General features: G+C 44.6%; 1 protein-coding gene across 3 annotated transcripts in view; it reads right to left on the bottom strand.

Annotated features, from left to right (window-relative positions):
- Window positions 1–1134: 1134 nt before the first annotated feature.
- Window positions 1135–24800, bottom strand: part of HPSE2 (heparanase 2 (inactive)) — a 772172-nt gene continuing 748506 nt past the window's right edge. For all 3 annotated transcript variants that reach the window (XM_055252704.2, XM_055252710.2, XM_055252697.2), the window contains one exon: window positions 1135–3812. In XM_055252704.2, the coding sequence (XP_055108679.1) occupies window positions 3647–3812 (166 nt within the window). In that variant the 3' untranslated portion in view covers window positions 1135–3646. The remainder of the gene's footprint in view (window positions 3813–24800) is intronic.

The following is a 24800-nucleotide window of genomic DNA, read 5'->3' as shown; positions in this document are numbered from 1 at the left end:
TTTCCAAGCCATAGCGGTATTAATTTTGGTTGCTCTATTGATATTTCAAAATGTTAGTCTTCCCTTCCCCTTGTGTTTTTATCGTCAGAGGGATCCACCTGGTTCACCTTTGCTTCTGCAGAGACTCAACACTGCCCTTTTGTTTTCAAACATAAAGCTACTCTCAATGGATTTCCAAGGTGAATCCTGCAGCTGCATCCATCCCAGACACTGGGGCCTTGAGTGCCTGTGGAGCACACCTGCAGATGCTGGGCCTCGCCATGACCACGGGAGGCTAAGTGGGTAGCACACCGAGTCCTCACCGCCAGGAGGCCACAGAGACTCCCAGTGCTGACAGCAGATGGGAGCCTCTCAGGCAGCATCCACCAGCAACCTCTGCCCTGCTGGAGAGTGCAAGGCTTTCAGCCCACCTGCCTAGGGACCGCCCGCATGCTGGGGAAGGGTCAGGCTGCAGAGGGCCACTGGGCTTTTGGGAATTGAGCTTCTGGGAGCCCCAGGCCTTGTCTCACTGTAGCCCAGTTCTGGTATTTTCAAACTTTTCTCCAGCAGAGATAATGCTAATAATCCCACAGTTGCAGCATTGTTCAGGGCACTAGAAGAATTGGGACTTTCTCTCCAAATAACAATGAGTATTTCTTCTGAGCCTTTGTGATAAGAAATGAGAAAGAAGATCATTCCTAGAGGCAGAAGCAGAAAACCATCTCAACAATAGGTAGAAACTTTTCATTATGCATTATTAGTCTTTCAAATGAGCATTTCTGCCAGCCCATTCTAGGTTTAAAATAAAGTGGCTTTTAAATCTCAGATTATTATGGCCACATCTTGTTTTAGGAAGGAAATATCTGATCTGGGGCAGCTGCCCGACGAGCTCTTCTGTGCTTTTGTCCCTGCTCCCAGCTGGCAACCTGCTCCCTTGAAGTGCATTGTGATGCTGCGTTTTGCCACAGGCTGCCTTTTGCGGGTAGGTGTGATAGGGGAATCCCTCTGAAAAGCAACCCCCACCCCTCCAAGGGAAAAAGCCAAGGTGTTTCTATGGAATGTGATTTTACAGTGAGTTTTTCTGGTATCCTTTGAACAATGCACATATTTCTTCTGTGAAACAGTTGCAAAGTTAGAATTGCAGGACTCCAGAGATAAATTTCAGTAATTCCCTCTTCCTTTTATTAAGTAAAAAATAAACAAAACTTAAATCTCATGAGAGCAGCATTTAATACACACAGAAAGATAAAAGAAGCAGGAATTACCCATATTCTGCAAGGTTTAGTAAAAAAAAAAAAAATCAACACTTATTTACAGAAAGTGTGTTTGAGTGGAGTTCTGGCTGTTCTGAATGAGCAGAACTTACAAAAATGTGAAGGAGGTGTCTGGACCTGTGGAGACGCTGAGCCTTGTGGTTGAGTGGGCAGGCTCTGGATTATTTTGCACTCAGCAACCCATTTCCCCAGGTGCCTCTGGGCAAGCCACGGATCCTCTCCATGCCTTGTAGGAAAAATGGGGATAACAGTAGTAGCCCCTTTATCATGGGGTTACTTTGGACGCAAAGCAAACCATAGGTCCCCAGGGCCAGGCCCTTAGGGACCTTTGGTTACTCTTGTTATATCAGGGGGCCCTGCAGTTGCACCTGTACCAGTATGTAGAAGAGATGTTGATATCTGCACACATTTTTAACAGTTGGGGGGAACATCCTTTTAGTCTCATTTCTCTTTTCCTCTCTTTTCCTCACTTTGGCCTGTCAATCTGTTTCTTCTTTCTCCTATTTCCTACCCCCCGCCCCGCCCCCATCTTGGCACTTCACTTTCCTGCCCTCTCAGAGCTGAAGCCTCAGTGGGAGGTGCCTGGTCCCAGAGAAAGGGGCCCCTTCTGGGCAGCCTTGCAGGGCAGTCTCAGGGTCTGCCCCTCTCTCTCCAGTTGCTTCCATGCTGAGCACAGCCACTGACCTAGTGCAGCCTGGTCCTCGGGCTCTCCCTTTCTTGCTCGCTGTAGTACATCTCCTGTATGCCGTTCCTCCTGTGCTTAATGATAAGCATGTCAAAACCCGAGTCCCCTTGCTTCCCAGAATTAGGTAGTCAGCTTTCCTCTCCCAAATCCACCATTCTCCAAGCTCAGAATTCTCTCCCTCCTCTTTGGTCTAATCTCCCTTCCATCTCTCACTTTGCAGGCTTGGCCCAAATCCTTCACTCCGTGTGCATCTTACGCAGCCTCCCTAGCCTCTGCCCTTGGCAACACTGCCTTGCCCCCACCCCATTCCTGTCCTTTCACAAACAGCAGAAATTGTGTCACCATCTCACTTGGAGCAGTGTCAAATCTCTCCACAAAAGCGTCATTCCTGTCATTTATCCTGAGAAAGAAGATCACATCCACAGAAAAGAAAGTCATTTCAGCTGTAGCTCATTAGCAAAGACCCTCCTGCCCCGTGAATCATATAGAAGGTCCTCATCCCCCACTTCACACCTGCCCAACTCAGAAGCTTCCTACCTACCATTCCATAGTTTTGGCCAGGTCTTCATTCTCTAGATTCCCTATTCTCTCCCAAAATGGCTAACAAAGTTTTGTTCTAGCTCAAATAGGCTACTTGCGAAGAGGCAAAAAGGTTAGATTCAGTTGTGTCTTCCAGTGATGACCTTGATTCACACATTTTTCTTCTTTTTTTAAAATAATGATTTGAGTTAATCAAACAATTAAAGGCTTACCCTATAGAGCCCCTAATATTAATTTTGGAGAGGTCTAATTTGCTTTGTCCAGTTGGGGTGTGTGTGTGTGTGTGTGCGCGTGTGTGTGTACCTGATGTTTCAGTATGCTTTCTCTTTGTACTCAAACTCTCCCTCATGGCAACATGAAGAATGATGATTACTTTTTGTTGTGCCTAATAAGCTGCTATCCACTCAATGAATATTGTTACTTGACTCCCATTACAACTCTGGGGGAATCTGGATTCACAGAGGAATAGAACCTTCTTACCAAATCTGGAGTGTGATTGTAATTTTACTTTTGAAGCACCCGCTTCCCAGAGGAATTGCCAGTGATGGATGCCACTGTCAGCAACCCAGATGTGCACGCTCATACATCAGCCGGGAAATCACATAAACAGCTCTCCCAGCAGGCCAGGGCTGACACACCCATTACTCCCCTATGGAAAGAGATGTGTCAAAAAACTCAGGGCAGCAGCAAGAAAGAGGCAGAGAAGAAGGAGTTGGGAGAGGATGGGTTTTTGTAGGTCCACCCAGTTTTTTTCCTTCCTCATCTTCCTCTGAGGGCAGCAGCAGCAGCAGGCTAAGGTTTGGGTTTGTGGTTATAATGCTGTGTGACAGGATCATGGAGAGTTGTCTGGAAACATTTCTCCTGGGAGTGTGCTGTCAGCTCATTTTCATAGTGCACATGAAGGGAAACATTCTGCTCTATACACATGCCTTTATCCTTATATAGGTACAGGTGATGTCTACATTTTCCTTTGGGATGGATGTGGCCTACCTAGGCTAAGATCACGCTATGACATTTAGTCTCTTTGGAGAGCAAGTCTGTGTTGATTCCAGCAGGATGGGGCAACAGGGGCTGGTTGCTAAGATGTCTGAAAACAGAGGATACTACTGGAGTGGAGGAGTGGAAGCAGCCCAGCGGGCCCACTGGTAGCCGTGAGTGTGAGGATAGCTTATCGGTAGCGGCAGGCCAAAGCATTGACATTCTTGACCACATAAAAGCCCATGGTGACTGGAGGGATGACCAATGTCCGGCCGGCCCGAAGGGGGCGGGGCTTCAATTCTGGGAGGGTCCCGTCGTCCACCATCACTAAGGGCTGGCCATTCAGTTGCACTGACCTACAGTGAGGAAAAACAGTGTGGGACTCATTATTGCATTATAAGGGAGCCATTGCAACAAAGCCTAGCCCCAGATGGCCTAGCCGTGTCTGATATACACACACAGCTAACACTTACTGGCACTGGCTATGCCCTAGATTCAAACTCATTCAAACATCCCAACAGCCCCCCACTTCCCCAAGGTAAGGAACTATTAATATCATTATCCCCATTTTATCTAGAGTGGCTAGGTGACTTGTCCCAAGTCACACAGCTTGGAGGTCCAGGGTTTGAACCCAGGTAGTCTACCTCCAGAGACACATTTAGACAAGTGAAAAGTCCGTGATGCAGAAGCTACAATGTTTCATTCCTATTTTAAAAAAATCACAATATCAGCTCAGTTTGACTTTTCCACCTAAAGAGTTTTTACCTGTGGAATGATACATGGGCTTAAGATGACTTCAGAAATCTATATAACTCATATCTCATTAATTTACTTGACAGATTAGATAACTGGCATTACTTTGCTTGTCTAGGGTTATACGGAAGGGAGACAGAGACATAGGTAACACCTCTACTTTTTCTAATTTAAGAATGAGTTTTGGCTGGGTGCAGTGGCTCATGTCTGTAATCTCAGCACTTTGGAAGGCTGAAGAGGGAGGATCGCTTGAGTCCAGGAGTTTGAGACTAGCCTGAGCGACATAGTGAGACCCCATTTCTACAAACAATATAAAAGCAAAATTAGCCTGGCATGGTGGCTACTCAGGAGTTTGAAGTGGGAGGATCACTTGAGCCTGGGAGGTTGAGGCTGCAGTGAGCCAAGATTACACCACTGTACTCCATCCTGGGTGACAGAGAAACTCTGTCCCCCCCCCCAAAAAAAAACCAAAAGAATGAGTTTTCATATTTAATATTAACAGATGTTTCCATTTAGCAAAACAGCAAAGTAGGTGATAAAGTAGGCATTTGTGATTACAATTCACCTATCTTACTTTTATTCTTTCTGTATAGCCAGCCACTTTCACCCTGAGAAGGGGGACCACATACATAGCAAACTTAGAAAAGAGAAACAGCTCATCTTATGCTGGATAGAGGGAAATGCCACCTATCCTTGACCTATGGTACCAGAATCCAGATAATGTTCCAGCTGTTCCTGACAGCCATGCACCCAGGTGGAAGTTTAGTTTTATGGGTCAGTAGAAAAGGCCAGAAACAGGCCACAGCTGGAAATAAGGTTGTGAGTCACCCTCAGAAAATCAACATCGCATAGTGATGACTGTTTCTGGGCTTTGCCCAACCTCCAGTGTGATAACATTGCCGTGATATCATCTGAGCTGTAAAGAGAATAGAATGTTATAAATTGATATAGAGGTCTTTGTTTAGTGTTCCTTCTGTGCTATGAATGATAGACAGGGTTAGAGAGAGATAATCAGACCCATGCCCAATACAGCAGTGAATTCCCAGAGATAAGTGTGTTGTAAATTGCTCCCAATGGAGAGCTAGGCAGAGAAGAGATCCAAGCCCAGCCCCACATGGGTAAGTTTGGGCTAGGTCCAGATCTGACAGGCCAGAGGGAGCAGGCCCCCTCCCCTTGCTAGAATGACTGAGTGAATAAGTGAGTAGGAGGCTCGTATATGGAGAGCGAGGCCTGCCTCTGGAAGGCATGGGGGTGGGAGAATTGAGATCTGAAGGTCAGTGTTGACTGCATCAGATATGCAAGGAGCTTTTGCTTCCAAATATGAGAAGTGACCCTCTCTCGTGAAGACAGCCCACTCATTGGAGTGGAAGGCAGGGTGAGGAGAGTGGTTCAGTTACAAAAGAAGCCCAGATGGGTCTTCACAGTATATTTCCATTATTTTGTTTCAGGTGCTATGAATATCTATCACCCAGACATAAGCACAGTCAAATACAAGTTCAATAATACCGATTAATCTTTCTAAGGCATACTCAAATTTATATCAGGTCTCTGCTCGAAAACCTTCAATGGTTTCTCCCATATACAGAATTAGGTGCAAACCTTTCTTCTGAAGAATTAGGTAATGCCCTTTTAGATTCAGACGATCCCAGAGTATTGACATCTTTGGGTTCTGGGGAGTGCAAAACAACATGTGATAAGCAAACCTTTATAAATCTATACTAATAAGGAGTAGTTGTCCTGGAACAGGCCCTATTCTGATTTCTTTATTGGTTAAAAAGCTAAGAGTAGAACCAGGAAGCATGGTGAAGATTCTTGACCGAAATCTCTAATTCCAGGAGCCAAGTCGCTAACTAGCTAGATGGCTTTGGCAAATCCCCTAACCTCACTGCCCTGTAGCTTTTGCATCTGTAAGAACATTATATAGGCACCAAAGAAATGAAATAAGAAATACGAAAGTGCTTTGAAAGCATAATGAACCATATACTTAAGATATGGTGTTTTTGTTGTTGTTGTTCTTTTTATTTTTATTTATTTATTTTTTTGAGATGCAGTCTCGATCTGCTGCCCAGGCTGTAGTGCAGTGGTGCATTCTTGGCTCACTGCAACCTCTGCCTCCTGGGTTCAAACGATTCTCCTGCCTCATCCTCCCAAGTAGCTGGGACTACAGGCATGCGCCACCACACCTGGCTAATTTTTTGTATTTTTAGTAGAGACGGGGTTTCACCATGTTGGCCAGGCTGGTCTCAAACTCCTGACCTCAAGCGATCCACCTGCCTTGGCCTCCCAAAATGCTGGGATTACAGGCGTGAGCCACCGTGTCTGACCTGTTGTGGTTATTCTTTTTAACGTCACTGCGGACAGATGCACTTTTTGGTCCTTATCATACCTTACTGCTCTGTGGTGCTGACACTTTTCAAGGCTCCACTCTCAAAACCCCCTCTCCCCTGGCTCCCGTGATATTTCTCTCTGTTTTCCTCCATTTCTGGATGGTGTTTTTTTTTTTTTTTTGAGAGGGAGCCATTCCCCTCTGCCTGCTTCTCAGGTGCTAGGGTTCCTAGTGTTTTGTCCCTGGACTCTTCTCTCCCTAGATTCTGCACTCCTCCCGGGTTGCTGCTGCTCTCACCCTTGACTTCGGTCACTATCCACATGCTGATGCTCCCTAAGCCTCTATCTCTACCCTGCATTCTTTCTATGAACTTCTGTATCTCCACTTGGCTGTCCACAGGAATTTCAAAGTCACTAGGTCCAAATTCAAAATCTTCTCGTCAAACTCTGTCCTTATCGCTGCTTTTTTTTTTTTTTATCTTTGTGATGGTACCACCATTTATCCAATTACTGTAGCCAGAAAGCTTGGAGTCTTCTGAGACTTCTCCCCCAATTCCCATGTGTAGGGTAGCCAAGTCAAAATAATTCGACCTTATAATGTTTTTCAAATCTGCTCCTTTTCCTCCATTCACTGCTATCTTTTTAGTTCAGAACTTGCCTCCTAACCTATCTCTGTGTCACATTGCTGACAGTTATCTTTTGTCACTGCACTGCTTCAAACTTGCCAACACTCCCCTTCCCTTACACTTTATTGTGAACGATGACACCCAGCTCCAGCTACCTCTCCAGTCTCAGATCCCACCAGTCCCCTCTCCAACACTCACTGTGGATTGCAGACCTCTGGGAGTGGGCATTGGTAAGGGGTTGCCAGTTATTGTAAGAATTTCATTAATATATGCATACACAAAGATGACGAATGAAAAAATAATGTCTTTCACAGAGATGAGGTAAATATTTCTCAGTGAAAATGTAAGTAGATATTGTTGGGATTAAAATACACAAGTTCATTCAAAAGTATAGTAGGCTGGGTGTGGTGGCTCATGCCTGTAATCCCAGCACTTTGGGAGGCTGAGGCAGGAGGATCACTTGAGTCCAGGAATTTGAGACCACCCTGGGCAACATAGTGAGACCCCATCTCTACAAAAAAATAAACAAAATTAGGTGGGTGTGGTGGCACATGCCTGTAGTCTCAACTACTTGGGAGGCTGAGGTGGCAGGATTGCTTGAGCCCAGGACATTGAGACCGCAGTAAGCTGAGACTGTGCCACTGCACACCAGTCTGGGTGACACAGCGAGACCCTGTCTCCAAAATAACAAAAAGGTAGAAAATATTTTTCAGGCCGGGTGCGGTGGCTCACGCCTGTAATCCCAGCACTTTGGGAGGCCGAGGTAGGTGGATCACAAGGTGAGGAGTTTGAGACCAGCCTAACCAACATGGTGAAACCCCGTCTCTACTAAAAATACAAAAATTAGCCAGGCGTGGTGGCACACACCTGTAATCCCAGCTACTCAGGAGGCTGAGGCAGAAGAATTGCTTGAATCCGGGATGCAGAGGTTGCAGTGAGCCAGACTGCACCACTGCACTCCAGCCTGGGCGACAGTGCAAGACTCTGTCTCAAAAAAAAGAAAAAAAAAAAAAAAAAAGAAAATATTTTTCAAATGTAAATGCTAATCAGCAGTTTTGGGATTAAAACATAAGTTCATTTAAAACTGTTCTTCAATTCCAAATAGATTTTTTTGGGGGAAGGGAGGAATCATGTACTTTTTAAGAAAAAGATTTTGAAAGGACAATTACTATAATGTGGAAAACTGTGACATTTGTTGACATTTAAAAGGAACCACATGCTTGAAGAGGCCAAGCCCCCGTGTCCTAGCGTGACCAAATTAAATGACTTGCAGTTTTGCTTCCGAGTTGTGTCATTGTGTGTGGTGCTCCCTCCAGCTGTCCTTCTCTGCCAGACTAACTGCAATGGATCCTTGCAGAGTCTGTGTACGTGTTGCCTCCTCTGGAGAACATTCTCTGACCCCTAGGTTGGGTTTGGAGCCCCACCTCTGGACTCTCTTAGCACCCAAAGTTATTTCTAACTGTGGCCCTTATTGTAGTGAGTTACTTGTTTGATCCCTCACTGGGCTATGAATCCTCAGTGCCTAAAGAGGTGCTTGGCACAGAGAAGGGGCTAAATATTTTCTGAGCAAGTGAATGGGCTTTTGAGGCTCTTTTGCATTATTTCTGATCTTCCTGGATTGAGTTTCTCCAGCTCTAAAGAGGCTCCCTGGAGGTTTGCTGAGTGTGTTTACAGATTTCATTAATGTGCCAATTACTCTTGCTCTTGGTGGCTTGTGGAGATGTTAGATAAGATCTGAATTATCACTGATTCTCTCAGTCACTCACTAGATACCTCATCCCAACCTGACATAAGACCATTGATCATTGCTAGTGTTTTCCATCCTTAAAAAAGATCTATGCGACCATCTCTTAGCTAAGTGAGCATAAGTTAATTTTGTGAATAAGGTTTTGTGAGACCTTGAGTCCTCATAGGTCCTTATCCGCAAAGTCCCTTCATTACAAAGATGGGCCATGTGCTTTATCACTTCATTCTATTCTTCCTGCTTGTATTTTTCTTTTAATATTTATCTTGTTACCCAGCAGTCATATCATGCTAAATATAACAATAATCTTTCATTTATATACATTGAACAGCTTGTAAGCTTGTAAACATAATCACATTAATGATAAAATTCACCAATTATGCAGCACTGTTTATGCAAAAGGCACTATGCTATGATTTATTTTGACTATCTCATTTAGTCATTACAACAACTGAGGCAGGTGTTAGCATTCCTGTATTACAGATGAGCAAATCAAAGTTTAGAGGGGTCTAAAACTCACCTAAGCCATACAGCCAATGAGTGGCAGAGCTGAGATTTGCACTGACGCCCTTAACCATAGCCCTATCTGGCCTCCCTTGTCACATGTGATTGCTAAACAGCCCCAGGAGATACTAGGCCAGTATTACTATTATTGTAACTTTACTATGGGGACAAGGTTAGAGAGGTTAAGTGGCCTGGGCAAGGTCATGTGGCTAATAAGTGGCTAAGCTAGGTCTCAAATTCTGGCTTCCTGAGCACCTCTTTTTACTATTTCATGTTGTTTCTCCAATTCCAGCTGGCGTTCACCAGGATTGTGTTTCTTTCTTTGAAAATCGTCCTTATCATATTTTCATCATATTCTGAGACCTCCTAACTGGCCAGTGACTTTTCAAATCAAATGCTGAATGACCCAGCCTAGGTTGAACTATTTCTCTTAATTCCCTAGCTTGCCTGAACTGCTGAGGGTATTTAAATTATCCAAATATTAGGACAACTGCATTTTATCACCATCTGTTTTTACAAAGTCTGAGTTACTTTCCAATCCCTAAACTTGTTTTATTAATTTTGAATATTATTTAAAATGGGATTCAATGTGTCAGTTTGGAGTCAAGCCCTCTGCTCCCCAGGTCTCCATGGGAGCCCTTAGCCCGGTCACTCCCCCGCTACCCTCCGCCCACCTCTCTACAGTCTCTGGTCTTCATGTCTTATCACTGTTCTTGATAGCCATGGATATTTAAGCAAGGTTTCAACTGTTCTGAGGTGTCAGGGAAGTAAGTCTAATGAGCATGTCCTTTTTAAAGTTTGAAGATAAGTTTCTGGACTACAGTCTGGCGAGGGGGGATCTTTAGTGGGGAATTATGTGTTTTATGAGGAGCAGCCTTGGGAGCTGGTGTGTAGTTCAGGCTGGCATATTTTGGGGCCTTGAGTGGGAGGTGAAGGGACTTAAAGAAAACTGGTTCTGGCCAGGCACGGTGGCTCACGCCTGTAATCCCAGCACTTTGGGAGGCCGAGGCGGGCAGATCACAAGGTCAGGAGTTCAAGACCAGCCTGGCCAAAATGGTGAAACCCCGTCTCTACTAAAAATACAAAAATTAGCCCGGTGTGGTGGTGGGTGCCTGTAATCCCAGCTATGCAGGAGGCTGAGGCAGGAGAATCGCTTGAACCCGGGAGGTGGAGGTTGCAGTGAGCCGAGATTGCACCACTGCACTCCAGCCTAGGCAACAGAATGAGACTCCATCTCAAAAAAAAAAAAAACCCAAAGAAAATCGATTCTGTCTCACCCACCTTCAGAACATTTGCCTTCTCTGAGACTAATTTCTCCATCTGTAAAGTGAGGGGTGATAGATCATATGAGCCCTAAGATCCCTTCTAGCTTAACCGTTTTTCATTTGGGTTGCCTATGACTAACAGCTAGCCTAAGGCAAAGTTTAATGCCAAACCTAGAGTGATCCTGCATAAACAGAAATCTGACCATAACATTCACCTGTCTAAATATTCAGTGGCTTCCCGCTGATCTTAGAACATGGTCTGAAGTCCCCATGCACAGGCCCTATTATCTACTCCTCCAGCCACCAAGAGGCTCACTCTAGCTCCTGCCCCTTCCAGCTCCCTTCCACCCCCACCTCCTTTCATTCTTTACGGCCATTTCTCTAATCGCAGCCTCAGCGCAGGGTTTTGCACACGGTTTCCTTCTACCTGGACCTTTCTCCATATGCCCTCCTCCTCCCTTCCAACTTCCTTCTCCTGGCTCTTACTTGTCCTTCAAGTCAGGGGTGCTCCCACAGGACCCAGTACTTCTTGGATCTCAGCTCCTGTCACACAGTATTGTGACCGCTGAGCTGACTGCTTGTCAGTCTCTCCACTAGATAGGAAGCCCATGTGTCTTACTCATCCGTCACTCTCCTGTCCGCCCACACAGGAGGCGTCAATAAAAGACACATTGGATATAAACACGTGGGCAAAAGAACTACTACCTAGAAGGAACGACACTGGACAGGAAGGCCAGAAACCCGTTTTAGTCCAGGCTTGGGACATGAAATGTGCAGGTCTAGGTATGTGACCAGCCGCTTCTGGTCTCAGTTTCTGGATTGTTAAATGATGAGAGAGAGGGAGAGAGGGAAGGGGGAGAGAAAGGAGGAGGAGGGGCAGGGGAGAGAAAGGAGGAGGAGGGGCAGGGGAGAGAATGCGTAAGTCAGTCTGACTGTGTGTTTGTATGGGCCTGCGCCTGAGTTATCAGCTCCCTTTCCTTCAGTGTGCTTTCCTAGGGGCCACTAGAGGTCACTCTTGTCCTACACAATGGTGCCAGGACAGTCTGACTTCGCGGTGGCTCCCAGGAAGCCGGAATGCGTCCGCCTGCCTCCAAATCCCGCACTCCAGTCCCGGGAAGGCCGGGAGATGTGCCCTGCGCTTGGCCTCCCGGAGGAACAAATCACAGAATCAATCAAATCCCAACCAGAACTTCGTTGCGGTCCCGTTGGCGGGGGTCCCACCTGGAATGTGGCCTAATATTAAGGAAACGTGCGAAACCCGGCTGCAATTCCTGCAGGGGTGCCGGCTTCCCGGCCAGCGGGCAGAGAGGGGGGTCCCGGCGCAGGTGCGGGGTCTGCGGCGCCTGCCACGACTCGGCACCGGGCTCTCCCGGGCTCCGGGTCCCCGGCCTCCCCCGGCCGCCAGTCGGGTCGGCCCCGCACCTGTTTGTGCTTTGCAGGCTCCCGGCCCCCTCGCTGAATGAGGAAGCTGGTATGTGCAGCTGCCCTGCCCTCCTCCAGGTCAGGGGCAGGTTAGAGCCCAGAGGAGGCCCAGTCAGGTTTGAGGACAGAGGGGCTTTGCTTCCCTTTCCTGCTCGGTGGGGAGATGGTGCATCTGGGGCAGCTTGGACAGGAAGTTCGTCTGCAATTGCCTTGAGTGATGGCTACCACGCTGAGGAAGGCTGCTCAGAAGTGGCCCCTGCAGGTAGTGTCGCCTGGTCCCCCATGTCCGGCTGGAGGAAAGGCTCTAAGACCGTCATGACCCTCTCTGGGGTGCTCCCACTCCTCAGGAGTCACGGGGGGAATTACTTCAAAAGTGTCCTGAACGTTTCTTCTGTGTGCTTTTTGCTCTACCTGGAATCCGGTGGAATCTCTCAAAAGCCTGTTCTTCCCTCCAGGCCCCGTCAGAGGTAGCCTCCTGCTTGGGACCTTACCTGATAACAAGCTGGGAGAGCGGCACATTATCTGCATCTCCCTTTTAGTGTCCCTCTCAGCCTTATTTTATCTGTGTGCTTGGGTCATTTTGTCTGCTACTGACTTTTCATTGCTTAATTTTCAATAGTATGCGGCTCAGTGCCTTCTTGTCCATGATAGCTGTTTAGTTAATACTTGTTGAGTTCTGCTCAATCAACCGCTGTAGGTAGTCGTGCCTGGCTGTATGTTCCAATCTCTTCCTCTACTGTTGTTAACAGAGAGGACTGTAAGGGATAGAGAGAGAAAATGGGGAAAATAGTGTCCTGTTCTCTTGCCCTTCCAACAGCCCATACCCTATTTGGAGTTCCTCGTCCCTAAGACATTTTGAGGCTGAGAAGGGTATTTGCCCTCCATCCTACCCTCTGAGGGACACGCTGAAATGGTGAGCAGTTTTGATCTAGCTTCTGTATCACTGACCAGAGAAAATACTAGGACCCTTTGTACAAGCAGAGCTGGGGGTTTTATAGGCAAGTTGTTAGGGATATAGGCTTTTCCTGGATGTAGTGTGGTTTGGGGGTCAGGATTTGATCTGTATTCTATCCAAGTCTGTGTAATAGTGATCCAATCCATAATTGATTCTACCATGTGCTTCTAATGGCTTAAAATCACTTAGCACACTTGGCAGACAAGATGAGAGCCTGACTAAGGAACCTGGATTTATACTGATATTGTTAACTCCCAGCAGATGAGGGAATCATCTGGGGGAAGTTTGGAAAGAAAATTTGATCCTGCAGCCATCTCAAAGGTCCATGTCATAGGCATATCACACTCAAACCACAGGACACAATAGGAACCAGCTATAAAAACCATGGAGACTTCAGTATGTGGTTAACTATGTCCCCCTAACATTGTAAAGAATTGGTGCCATCATCATCAACGTTTACAAGTAGTGTTTAAGGGGCATTATTCATAGTTCCATCGTTCTTTTCATTGTACCAATTAAATTACAATAGACTTACTCCTTGTCCCCTAAGACAGAAAACACTGAAATATGCAAATGTCTGAGCAGACACACCATCATAAACATACTACACAAAGAGCAGGAAGGAAGGAAAATCAGACTTAGTCTGGATTTCAAGGCCTTCTGCAGTCTGGCCTTATTATGTGTTTGTGGCCTTTCCCTTTGCCCCACAAAGCATCCTGTATTCAAGTCACATGAGATGATTTGCCACCTCCCAGACAAAATGAGCCTTGAACTTCTGTACTTCCAAATCTTTAGTGAGCTCATCCTGGTGCTGGAAGTTGCCTTTCCTACAGCCTTTCCTAGAAGTATGGCACATCCTTCCAGCTCCAGTTCCACGGCCTTCAGCCCTGAGACTTTTCAGATTCCCAAGTCAGAATTCATCTCTCTCTTTCTCATAATCCCATCTCCTATATTTACCCTTATGTGATCTGTTTTGTCTCTGAGTTAAGGTATCCTCTGTGGGGAGAGACCAGGTTTCCTCAGCCCTAATTGTGTGGAGCTGGAGGAGACAATGTGGGGGTACAAAGCATCCCCTTTACAGCAGTCTACAGGTGGAGTGAAGACAGGTAGGAAGGCAGGTGTGTGTGTGTGTTTGTGTGTGTATGCACACATGTTAACACACATTTTAAACATAACATGTCTAGTTATGTTTAACACACATGTTAAATCGATAAATACCTGTTTTATTAACTTTTGGCAAAGTATTCCCCATGACATCAGGTGAACTGGTATAATCTCAAAAGGGAAAAAAGATGTCTCAGGTGGTACAGGCTCTGTTCCAGATCCCACAGATATCCAAGTGCAAAGTGTGGGGTGACTCTGAATCATTGTTGCAAGGGTAAGCAGGGAACGGCTAGTCTGCACAGGTATTGCTGGTGTTTGGCAGTGGGTCCACAGTTTAATGCTCCAGGCCGCTTGTCTGGAATGAGCCACATCCTGCCCTGGGCTTCCTGATGCTTAGCAGCCAAAGAAACACCAATTCAAGGCCCAGGCCCCACTATAGGGATAAGCTGGATTAGAACTTTCAGTTCCTTAAGGCTTACATTTGTTCATCACAGCTTCTGGAAGGTGCAGGGGAAGAAGAAGACAAGGGCCATTTCTTCTCAGTCAGCCAGAACTGCCCACATATTCTGCTGCTCTCTCACTTTGGAATCAACTGTTTAGGAATATGTTAGCTCTACCCTAACTTGCCCATTTACAGGTGTTTCGTCTAGGTCATCTGGGACAGAATGGAAATCCCTGCCTACAATGAGGGTCCCTAAGTGAGTGGAGGTGAAGAGGGGAGACCACAGCCTTAATGGACAGCTATGCAGAGAGTTTCCAGCTGCTGGGAGTGAGCTGGAGGAAAATATATTCTGGATCTGAGAACAAACAAAAAACTCTCGGAAAATAATAGTGAAAAGCCTAGATTCCTAAACATCTTGGTTTAAGATGTCAAGTCGCTGTAAAACATAAAAGCATTTTATAGTCCTCTAATCGGCACAGTGATCTCCACATTAGTAATCTGGGAGTTAAAACAAAACAAACAATAAAACCTTTGCGAAGCCAGCACTCATCCTTCCACTCAGTCACAGAGAACTCCCAGGGGCTCATGGCATGTTCACACCTTTGGCAAAATGGCATAGCGCCTGAAAGAAGAATATAATCTGGGAAAAATCAAAGATACAAATCATCTGGGATCTTGTTCTAGCAGTTTATAGAGGGACAGTGGTTCTCAACCTTGACCACATATTTGAATCACCTGGGGAGCTTTAACAAATACTGGTGCCTTGGTCCCAGCCCAAATATTTTGGTTTAATTGGCTTGGGGTGTGGCTTGGGCATTGGGGTTTTTAAAGCTCCCCAGGTAGGTGGAAGTGCAGCCAAGGTTGAACACCACGGGTAGAAGAAGTGGTGGGGATATGTTTGTAGCTGGGGGTGGAGGGGACTCAGATATCTTTCTAACCGTTATATTCTGAATTTATTTCAAATAAAAAGAGATTTTCTTACTTTTTGAGTGCCATGTCAGGAGGCTACATTTTTTTTAACCTAAAAGGAAGATGTGAACTTTCCAAAGACAAGTTTTTTGCTCCATAGATGAAGGGAGCATTTTTGCTATTTCATTGGAACTCCACTGAATGTCTTGCCCCCTCCCACTTGTTGTACCTTGGTGGGATGATTACGCTCCTCGGTGTGTGTACCAGGGAAGTTCGTGTGTAGCACTTTACAGGATGACTTAGGAAACAAATCAGATGAAGCATCAGCGCTGATAGCCAACTCTGTGTTTCTTGAACACTGAAAAGAACAACTTTTTTCTTTTCTTGAAAGTCAGTTTCTATAAAATCATTTAGATTTCTCTCAAGTTCTGGACTGTGTTGCAGAGAGCTCCTTATAGACAAAGAGTGGTTCAAATTCTCTTCAGGCAAGAGGAACTAAGGGAATGAAGAATGTGTCATTCAGTATCCTCACTGTAGTTTTCAGATATGTATATACTTATTTATGTAGCTAACATTGGTTATAGCTACTATCTCTTAAATTAGCACAAGGGCTAAAAGAATCCAAACTCCTCTGGGTTTCAATGAGTAAGCTTGCATTAACAAGATTTGTGAGGCTCATTTCTCTACATATTTACTTCTCTTTCTTTTTTTCTATATACTGCCTCAGAACCTTAAGTATAAGTATTTTTATAAATATATATATACTCATACATATATATTTATATTTCCACTTTTTACAGTGTCTATTTCGGCCTTTCTGAACTGGGGCACTAACCTGAATGCTAGTGTTTAGAGTAAGTACCACTTTCCTGTTAACTCACAGCCAGCTCGTAAATCTCCCTGATCCCAGGCACTTTCTTCCATTCGGTGCTCTCAGCTTCTGCAGCTTGTCTTTCCTGCTGAGGGGCTCTGAATGGCCTTTCAAAAGGGCTGCAGCTGATGTGGTTGATCTGCACCAGGGGGGCCTTTTGCTCCAGGTCAAAGATGTCTCATTCTAAGTCTTGCTTTGTAAAAAATTATCCTATTTTTCCTGATATTTTAACATCTGAAGCCCTGCAGGGGTTAACAGCTTTCCTCACATGCTCTCAGCCTGAACATTACAGGCACTGAGGCTCCTCACCTTTTACCATGCATCAAAACAGATTCTGAGTGAATCAAAGAAATGAATACAAGTGAAACAAAAAAGAATCTGGAAGAAAATAAAGATGCATATTGATCTGATTTCAAGAATATAAATTCATACACATATAAGTAGAATGGAAGAAAGGTAAACATATTTAACTATATAAAAGGGAATATTTCTGTATGTCAAGATAATACTCTTTCTAATAGTTAGAAAAATAGCAAATAAAATACTAGAGAAAATATTTCAATACACAGATAGCAATGGGGGAAATTGCCTTATACCTGTATTAGAGCAAACTTAATAAACAGACTAATACCCCAATAGAAAAATAGCAAAGGACATAGAAAATTCATAAAAGCAATACAATACTAACATATGAAAAATCTTCAGGCTCATTAATGCTCAAAGAATAGAAATTTACATAAGAATACTTTTTTTATTATGAAGTTGGCAAAGATGTAAAAAATGTTACTATATTGTGTTGGTGAGGTGAATTGTAATAACAAAATGTTCATATCTCCTCCTCCATCTCAGACCTCTTCAACTAAGTTTGGATGAGGTAAGAAAATTGAAAGGTGGCCAGACGCGGTGGCTCATGCCTATAGTCCTAGCACTCTGGGAGGCCGAGATGGGTGGATTACCTGAGGTTAGGAGTTTGAGACCAGCCTGACCAACATGGTGAAACCTCATCTCTACTAAAAATACAAAAATTAGCCAGGTTTGGTGGCACGCACCTGTAGTCCCAGCTACTCAGGAGGCTGAGGCAGGAGAATCCCTTGAACCAGGGAGGTGGAGGTTGCAGTGAGCTGAGATTGCACCACTGCGCTCCAGCCTGGGTGACAGAGTGAGACTCTGTCTCAGAAAAAAAAAAGAAGGCAGAAAAAGAGAAAGAAAGAAAGAGAGAGAGAAAGAAAGAAAGAAAGAGAAGAAAGAAAGAGAAAATTGAAAGGTTAATCCTGTGAGATAAAATTCTGAAACTCAATGGATTCTAAGGTGAGCAATCTGAACACCAGGTCATTTGAGGAATGGCTGAAGGATCTGAGAGTGTTTAGCTTGGAGACTAGAGCTTTTAGGGTAGATATATAGAAAAATTGATAAAGAAGAAGGTATAGATTTTCTCTTCTTACTTTTTCCAAAGCAAGAGTAGAAAGGGCAAGAAAACACCTTTGGCCTAATACATGGAGGCTCTTTCCTACAATCAGAGCTGTCTAGTCCTAGCATGAGCCAATTCCTGAGACGAGCCATCCCATCAAACAGAAACTGAAAAGTTTTATGTCGGGGATGTTATAGAAGAAACCTCTTGACCCATATGAGTTCTTTGAAATTTTTCCTTTATAAAGTCATCTTTTACTAACTACAGAACTTTCATAGAATGGTTTATTTTTAAAAGAAACTAATTTAAATGATCCCAGACAAGTGAAGATAATAGAAACCTGCAGGGAGTACCTCTGGTTGACCAGAGTTCAAAAAGTCTAGGTACCAACTAATATCAGCAGTGTAGAACTAAAATACTTAGATGTCTTCAGTCTGCTGGGATAAATGGACAAATGGCCTATTGGTCCCAGAAACAACTCTTCATGTTTTGTTTTTGAGTATCTGAGTCTTGGTATTGAATTAATGGGGTTACGGTTTTTCCCAAAGCTTCTTTTACCTGATCTCTCTGTGTCCAGAAACTAAACATGGTGCTTCCAGGTATCATTAGTGAGAGATTGTGGCGGGTCAGGTGGTGGCCAGTTCACCCCTCGGGATTTTTCACATTAGCCAAGCTCTGAATCCAGAGATGAAATATCATAATATGGTCTGGTCTGTTCCAACAGGGACACAAAAATATTTTTAAAGTCTTAGCACCTGGGAGTTACTTGAGTATTTTCAGAACCATTCTGTTTGGTTAACATCAAATGACACCTCTCTAAAGGCATGCAGTTAGATGCCAATGTTTTTCTTTGATATAAGTTTTAATGAGGGTGAAATCAAAGCTAAAGTTATATCCCAGAGAGATGGTAAAAATGAGCAGTATGTGGAAAAAGGAAAAAAAATAGATGTTCATTTCTTCACAGAATAGGCAATAAGATTTTTGGTTCATAGGAGACTTGAGATTTTTTTCAGCTAAAGGAGAGGCTCATGCAGATCTGAAATTTAAACATTAATATGGAACCTATTAGCCCCAAAGCAGAAATACTTTACATGTCTATTTATGGCACCACCCACAGGCTGCTTCCTGTTAGTTGTTTGTTTCTAGTAACAGAGATGAGCTCCTTTAGGAGATTCTTCTGAGCTCCTTTAGGAGATTCTGAGATTCATCTCAGAATCCCCTCCCCAACAACCCCAAAACACCCCACATTAAATAGCTCTTGAAAGCCAGGTGAGGATATGGCCTAGCAATTGGAAAGATCAAGGGACATTCTGATCTGAAACATTCACATTGAACTTTACATTCAGAATTTCCCCCTAATTTGTCTACTTGGAACTCTTGAGCCCTTACAGCTATGGGACCACAATTCTTTTTTTTTTTGAGACGGAGTCTCACTCTGTCACCCAAGGCTGGAGTGCAGTGGCGCGGTCTCAGCTCACTGCAACCTCCGCCTCCTGGGTTCATGCCATTCTCCTGCCTCATCCTCCCAAGTAGCTGAAACTACAGGCACCCGCCACCATGCCCGGCTAATTTTTTTTTGTATTTTTAGTAGAGACGGGGTTTCATCGTGTTAGCCAGGATGGTCTTGATCTCCTGACCTTGTGATCCCCTCACCGCGGCCTCCCAAAATGCTGGGATTACAGGTATGAGCCACCACGCCCAGCCCAGGACCACAATTCTTTTAAAATTTTAGTTAGTCACTGCAAATTAGACCACTGAAGAGGAAGAAGTTATATCTGACACAAAGTAGGATCAATAAAACTGATGCATGGATGAAGAGATATACTTTCCAGTTTCCTTGGGAAGCCACCCTTATTGGCATCTTTCCCTCAGAAATATACCTCTGAGAATGGGCTCTGTTAGGTGTGAGGGAGGTGAAGGTGCCTGTGTATATGGGGTTGGAATATAACCTATTGGTATTGATTTTTATATACCTCAAATTAAACAAATCTAGAGTCATTGCTGGTTTTTAATAATCCCTTTGTTTGAGAAGAGCATAATAAAAATAGAAGAGAATTCCCCAGTTTTTCTGGAAAAAAAATGTGCTTTTACTAGAATTCTGTGACAGGGAGACAGTCTTAGAAGTAGCTCAGAGAAGAACTTTTAAAAGGGTCTGGGGCCAGGCATGGTGGCTCATGCTTGTGATCCAGCACTTTGGGAGGCTGCGGCAGGTGGATCACCCGAGGTCAGGAGTTTGAGACCAGCCTGGCCAACATGGTGGAAACTCATCTTTACTAAAAATACAAAAATTGGCTGGGCGTGGTGGTGCATGCCTGTAGTCCCAACTGCTCAGGAGGTTGAGATGGGAGAATAGCTTGAACCTGGGGGGCAGAGGTTGCAGTGAGCTGAGATCACACCACTGCACTCCAGCCTGGGTGACAGGGTGGGAGTCTGTCTAAAAAAAAAGGAGGGGGGGCAGTCTGAATTCTGGACTTGTGAAGAAAAGTTAATGAAACTGGCGTGAATTAGCCTGAAGGAGAAATCTTCTGGGTAACCTAATACTCTTCAAATATATTCGTTCTATAAGGAGCCTATGATGAAATGAACCCAGACAATATCATAACAGAGTCCAGTTATCCAAATGTATATTCATCTTATGTAATTATAATTTTATAGTACTGGACTGTTGGTGTAGCACATTGTTGAAAAAAGTGCACTGGAGTAAGGGTCAGGGGAACGGGATCCTAGGGACTTCTATCTTTGTCACTTCCTAGTTGTGTGACGCTTGAATAAGTCACTTAATATTTTAAGACTCAGTGTCTTCAACTCTAAAATGGAAGGGAGGCAGGAATTATTCTATATGCTTCATGGTTCTGTCAGAAGGTTAAATGAGATAATGGCTATTAAAGTTTTTCATTATCTATAAAGTTGCAGCCATAGGTACAGTGGGCCCCAGTGTTCTTGTAAAATTAAGTGTTCAGACAGGATTGAAATTGTGGTCACCCCTTTCTGAGAGGTCTTTAAATGTGGGGCATCCTCTGGTTCAGATGGCTTGGCCACAGACTGAAGGCTAGGGGAGAGAGCCAGATCACCTCCCAGTGTCACTCCACCTCAGGATTCTTGGCATCTGCTGGTTCCCTCAGGTCAATGTGTCAGAACAAAACAACCAATGTGATGAAAGTTGCTTCCCTTTATCCTAATTTTTGGAGTGTTTTCCCTCCAAATGGAATTGAACAAGGCACATAAGGGAGAACACTGGGATCTGACCTAACACCTGTTTTTGGTTTGCTTTTTCTCTGGAAAGGTAAGTCCTTTCGATTTTAGATGTCAGTTGGCTTGTGAGGCCAAACTTCATGTTGCTTCTCTGTTGAGAGACACTGGAGATATTTATCAGGTACAAATGATTCCCCAGAGCAGGGCTCCCTAACCTCTGGGCCATGGATGAATCCTGTTAGGAACTGGGCTGCACAGTAGGTGAGTGGTGGGTGAGCATTACCACCTGAGCTCCACCTCCTGTCAGATAAACAGCATCATCAGATTCTCATAGGAGTGTGAACCCTATTGTGAACTGCACACGCAAGAGATCACACTCCTTATGAGAATCTAATGCCTAATGATCTGAGGTGGAACAGTTTCATTCCCAAACCATCCCCAACCCCCCCACAGTCTGTGGAAAAACTGTCTTCCGGGAAACCAGTCCCTGGTGATAAAAAGGTTGGTGACCGCTGCCCTAGAGGACAGTGGTTATTGCCTTGTGATCACGCAAGGCAATGGGTAGATTCTGTCTTTTGCAGATGCCCCCAAAATCTCCTCTGACTTATCCAGAATGGGAACTATTGTTCTGGATGTGAATGGGCCATCTTCTTCTGAGAAAGTTGAGAAACCAGGCAACATGACAAGGGAGGGATCCACAGCTGGATTTTTTCTGGAAAACAAAACTAGCCAGATACTGCCACCACTTCCTCTAGTCATAGAGCCTCTTTGTGTGGCCTCTTAGTGGCTTGACTTTGCTGGTGACCACTGAGAACACAGGCTCCAAAAGTGAAGAGGAAGCAGGGGGAATGGGGACCAGAAGAGAATAGAATTTCAGAGCTCAAAGGGAAGCTATAATCTCTTGTCCAACCCCCGACTGAGGAAGGAATCCTAGAGCACCTCTGAGATGGCTGCTCACACTCTGATTAATAGGCTACCTCCTGAGAAAGCCTATCCTGACCTCGGTCAGACCAGGCAAGCCTTTGGAAAACGAGCTCATTTTGAAGTGAAATCTATCTCTTTTAAATTGCACTCCTTGGTTTTCTGTCATTTTGAAGTATTCTAGGCCAAATCTGTTTAATTTCACTTGGCAGTCCTCTGAAGAAAGTCCTCATGACTTACCTTACTTTTCTCCTCTGAACTAAATTTCCCCATTTCCTTCAGCTACTCCCTGAAGAATATGTGTTCCAGATGCAGAATACTCTTGTTTGTACACACTGCAATTTTCTAAAACTTCTGTCCTATGGGCTAGAGAGCACCCACTTTTTGTCTGGTTCCTAGAATAAGAACAGTATCTTATATAAGGAGTTGGGACTGGAGTAGGGGGGTCTTACGATTGGTTCATTCACTGAGATGGGAAACAAGAACCTTCTTGTGAACGTGGTTGCCTAGACCATACATAAATAGTGACCCCAAGGGTGCTTCCTGTGTGATACTTGACATACCTTAGCTCTGAGTTCACATAGAGATGCCCTTTCAGAGATTTCAAATCTTCCCAGGCCCAGTGGCAATTCTAAGAGAATGAGAATTACCCCATGTCCTTGAACAATCAAAGAAGTCTTCAGGCCTCTCTCTACTCCTGAAACACTAGACCAGAATACCCAACTGGTGGCTTGAATTGGGGCAGGGGGCACTGACTTGCTCTATATCCTCTTCCTGATTCCTCCAGACAGGAGCAATTGCACATTCCTCTGCTCCCAGAACTTTCTATCCCCTTCTGAGCTAATATGGCTTCAAGCCGTAGCAAGAACTAGCAGACACAGAACACAGAGTCTGGCCCCAGAGGCTTATAAAAAAGAAAGAGACACCAAAGGCTGAAATCACTTCCTAGCATTTCCTTTCATCCCTTTCTGCACAGTCTGCTTCACTGAAACCACACCCTTCCTGTGAGACCCCCATCACGGACCACTCAGCTCTTTAGTAGCTGCTGAGCAGAGCATTAGATGTGGTCTTGAACATGTACATGAGACAGTCCCATGGACTTACAGTCCACCATGGCACAGCCCAGGGTCGAGCCAATAAGGTCTAGAATAGGAGAGGTGTTAAACTGGCAGTAATTTATAGGCAGAACAGACTCAGAAGAATGAAGGCCCAACATTTCACAGTGAATTAGTGGCAGGATCAGGGGCTGGAATCCAGTTCCCTTGAATTCCAATCCAAAACTCTCTAATCCAACATATGTAAAATCATTATGAATGTATCTGTATTTATATTTATAGATGTATGCATATGCTTGGGTTTGTGGAAGGCTTTATTTCAACCATATTTTCCAAATTGAGTCTCATAATAATCCCATTTGACAGTTAAGGAAGCTCAGGTTTGATCACAAAAATAAATGGTAGCATCTGAATTCAGATCCTCACCTTCTAATTCCAGTTCCAATGTTCTTCCAATTACCTGACATTATTATTTGAGCTCAGTGGGTGTTACCAACTCCTTCTTAGGGATCCCTGTAGAATGAAATTCTCTTTGTCCTTGTCCCTCTCCTACATTTTTTTTTGAGACAGAGTCTTGCTCTGTTGCCCAGGCTGGAGCGCAGTGGTGTGATCTCAGCTCACTGCAACCTCTGCCTCCCAGGTTCAAGTGATTCTCCTGCCTTGGGCTCCCAGGTAGCTGGGATTACAGGTGCTCACCACCACACCTGGCTAATTTTTGTATTTTTTTTGTACAGAAGGGGTTTCACCATGTCGGCCAGGCTCATCTTGAACTCCTGACCTCAAGTAATCCCCCCTCCTCAGCCTCCCAAAGTGTTGGGATTACAGGTGTGAGCCACTGTGCCTGGCTGGTTTCCTACATTCTTAACAAAGTTGTAACACAACTCCTCACTATTATGGTGATGGCAAAAGCTGAACATATGGCATATTGCTAGCCAGTGGGAGTCAGTCCCTTCAGTCACCCTTAAGGATAGGTATAGAAAGACAGGGGTTAAGGTGTGGCCAGTTCCAAACAGCAGGTGAATCATCTTGGAGGCAGGGACATAGGGGTGGGGCGAATAGGTTTAGAGGACTGCCCGCATCCTTGGTTGGAGGGAAAAGAAGCTCATAAAAAAATGCTACCCTTGACTATCATCTTCTGTTTCATCCTTTTGCTTTTTTGTAATTCATAGCATGACTTTTTATCATAATCCTAACAAATGTCTTGTCAACAGATTATCTTAAAAGTCTGAAAACATTCCTCTTTGGAAGAACATTCTTAGGGAAAGCAATTGTATCCTTCCTCTTTCTCAACCAGCCAGATTTCTGAGTTGAGGAAAAGGAAGGCAATGGACATTTACTGAGCATTTACTATGTGTCAGGAACTTTACACAGATTACCTCATTTACTTTGCTCCACAAGAGAGGTTTCACAGATGAGGAAACTGACGCTCACAGAGATGACATAACTTGCCTAAAGACACACAGCCAGCAAGTAACAGAGCAGGGATGGACACTTTGGCTTGTTAGACTAAAGCATTTGGCCAGTCCCCTCCACACAGTGCACACAGTCTTCCTGACACTGGGCAGGCTCAGCTTCTAAGCTCTTCGGTTCCAGAGGACCCTAACCAGAGAACCCTAATCACTGCTGCAGTCAGCCCTTCTGTCAGAAATGGCTTTGCAGATCATTATTTAATGGCAGCAGGAGATTTAAATGCACTCATGGTCCTCAGAAAATCACACCCAGGATGAGAGTTTTCAAGCTGCACAGGACTTTACCACATATACAACAACCCTTGAAATCTGAAGTTTAGGAAACTGAGGCCAAAGGATTAGGATAAAATAATTTTCCCAGGTCATATGATTATTTAGT

Source organism: Symphalangus syndactylus, chromosome 2, assembly GCF_028878055.3.
Source record: "Symphalangus syndactylus isolate Jambi chromosome 2, NHGRI_mSymSyn1-v2.1_pri, whole genome shotgun sequence".
NCBI lineage: Eukaryota > Metazoa > Chordata > Mammalia > Primates > Hylobatidae > Symphalangus > Symphalangus syndactylus.
Note: the sequence above shows the minus strand (reverse complement) of the source record. Positions and strands in the feature narration are given on the sequence as shown.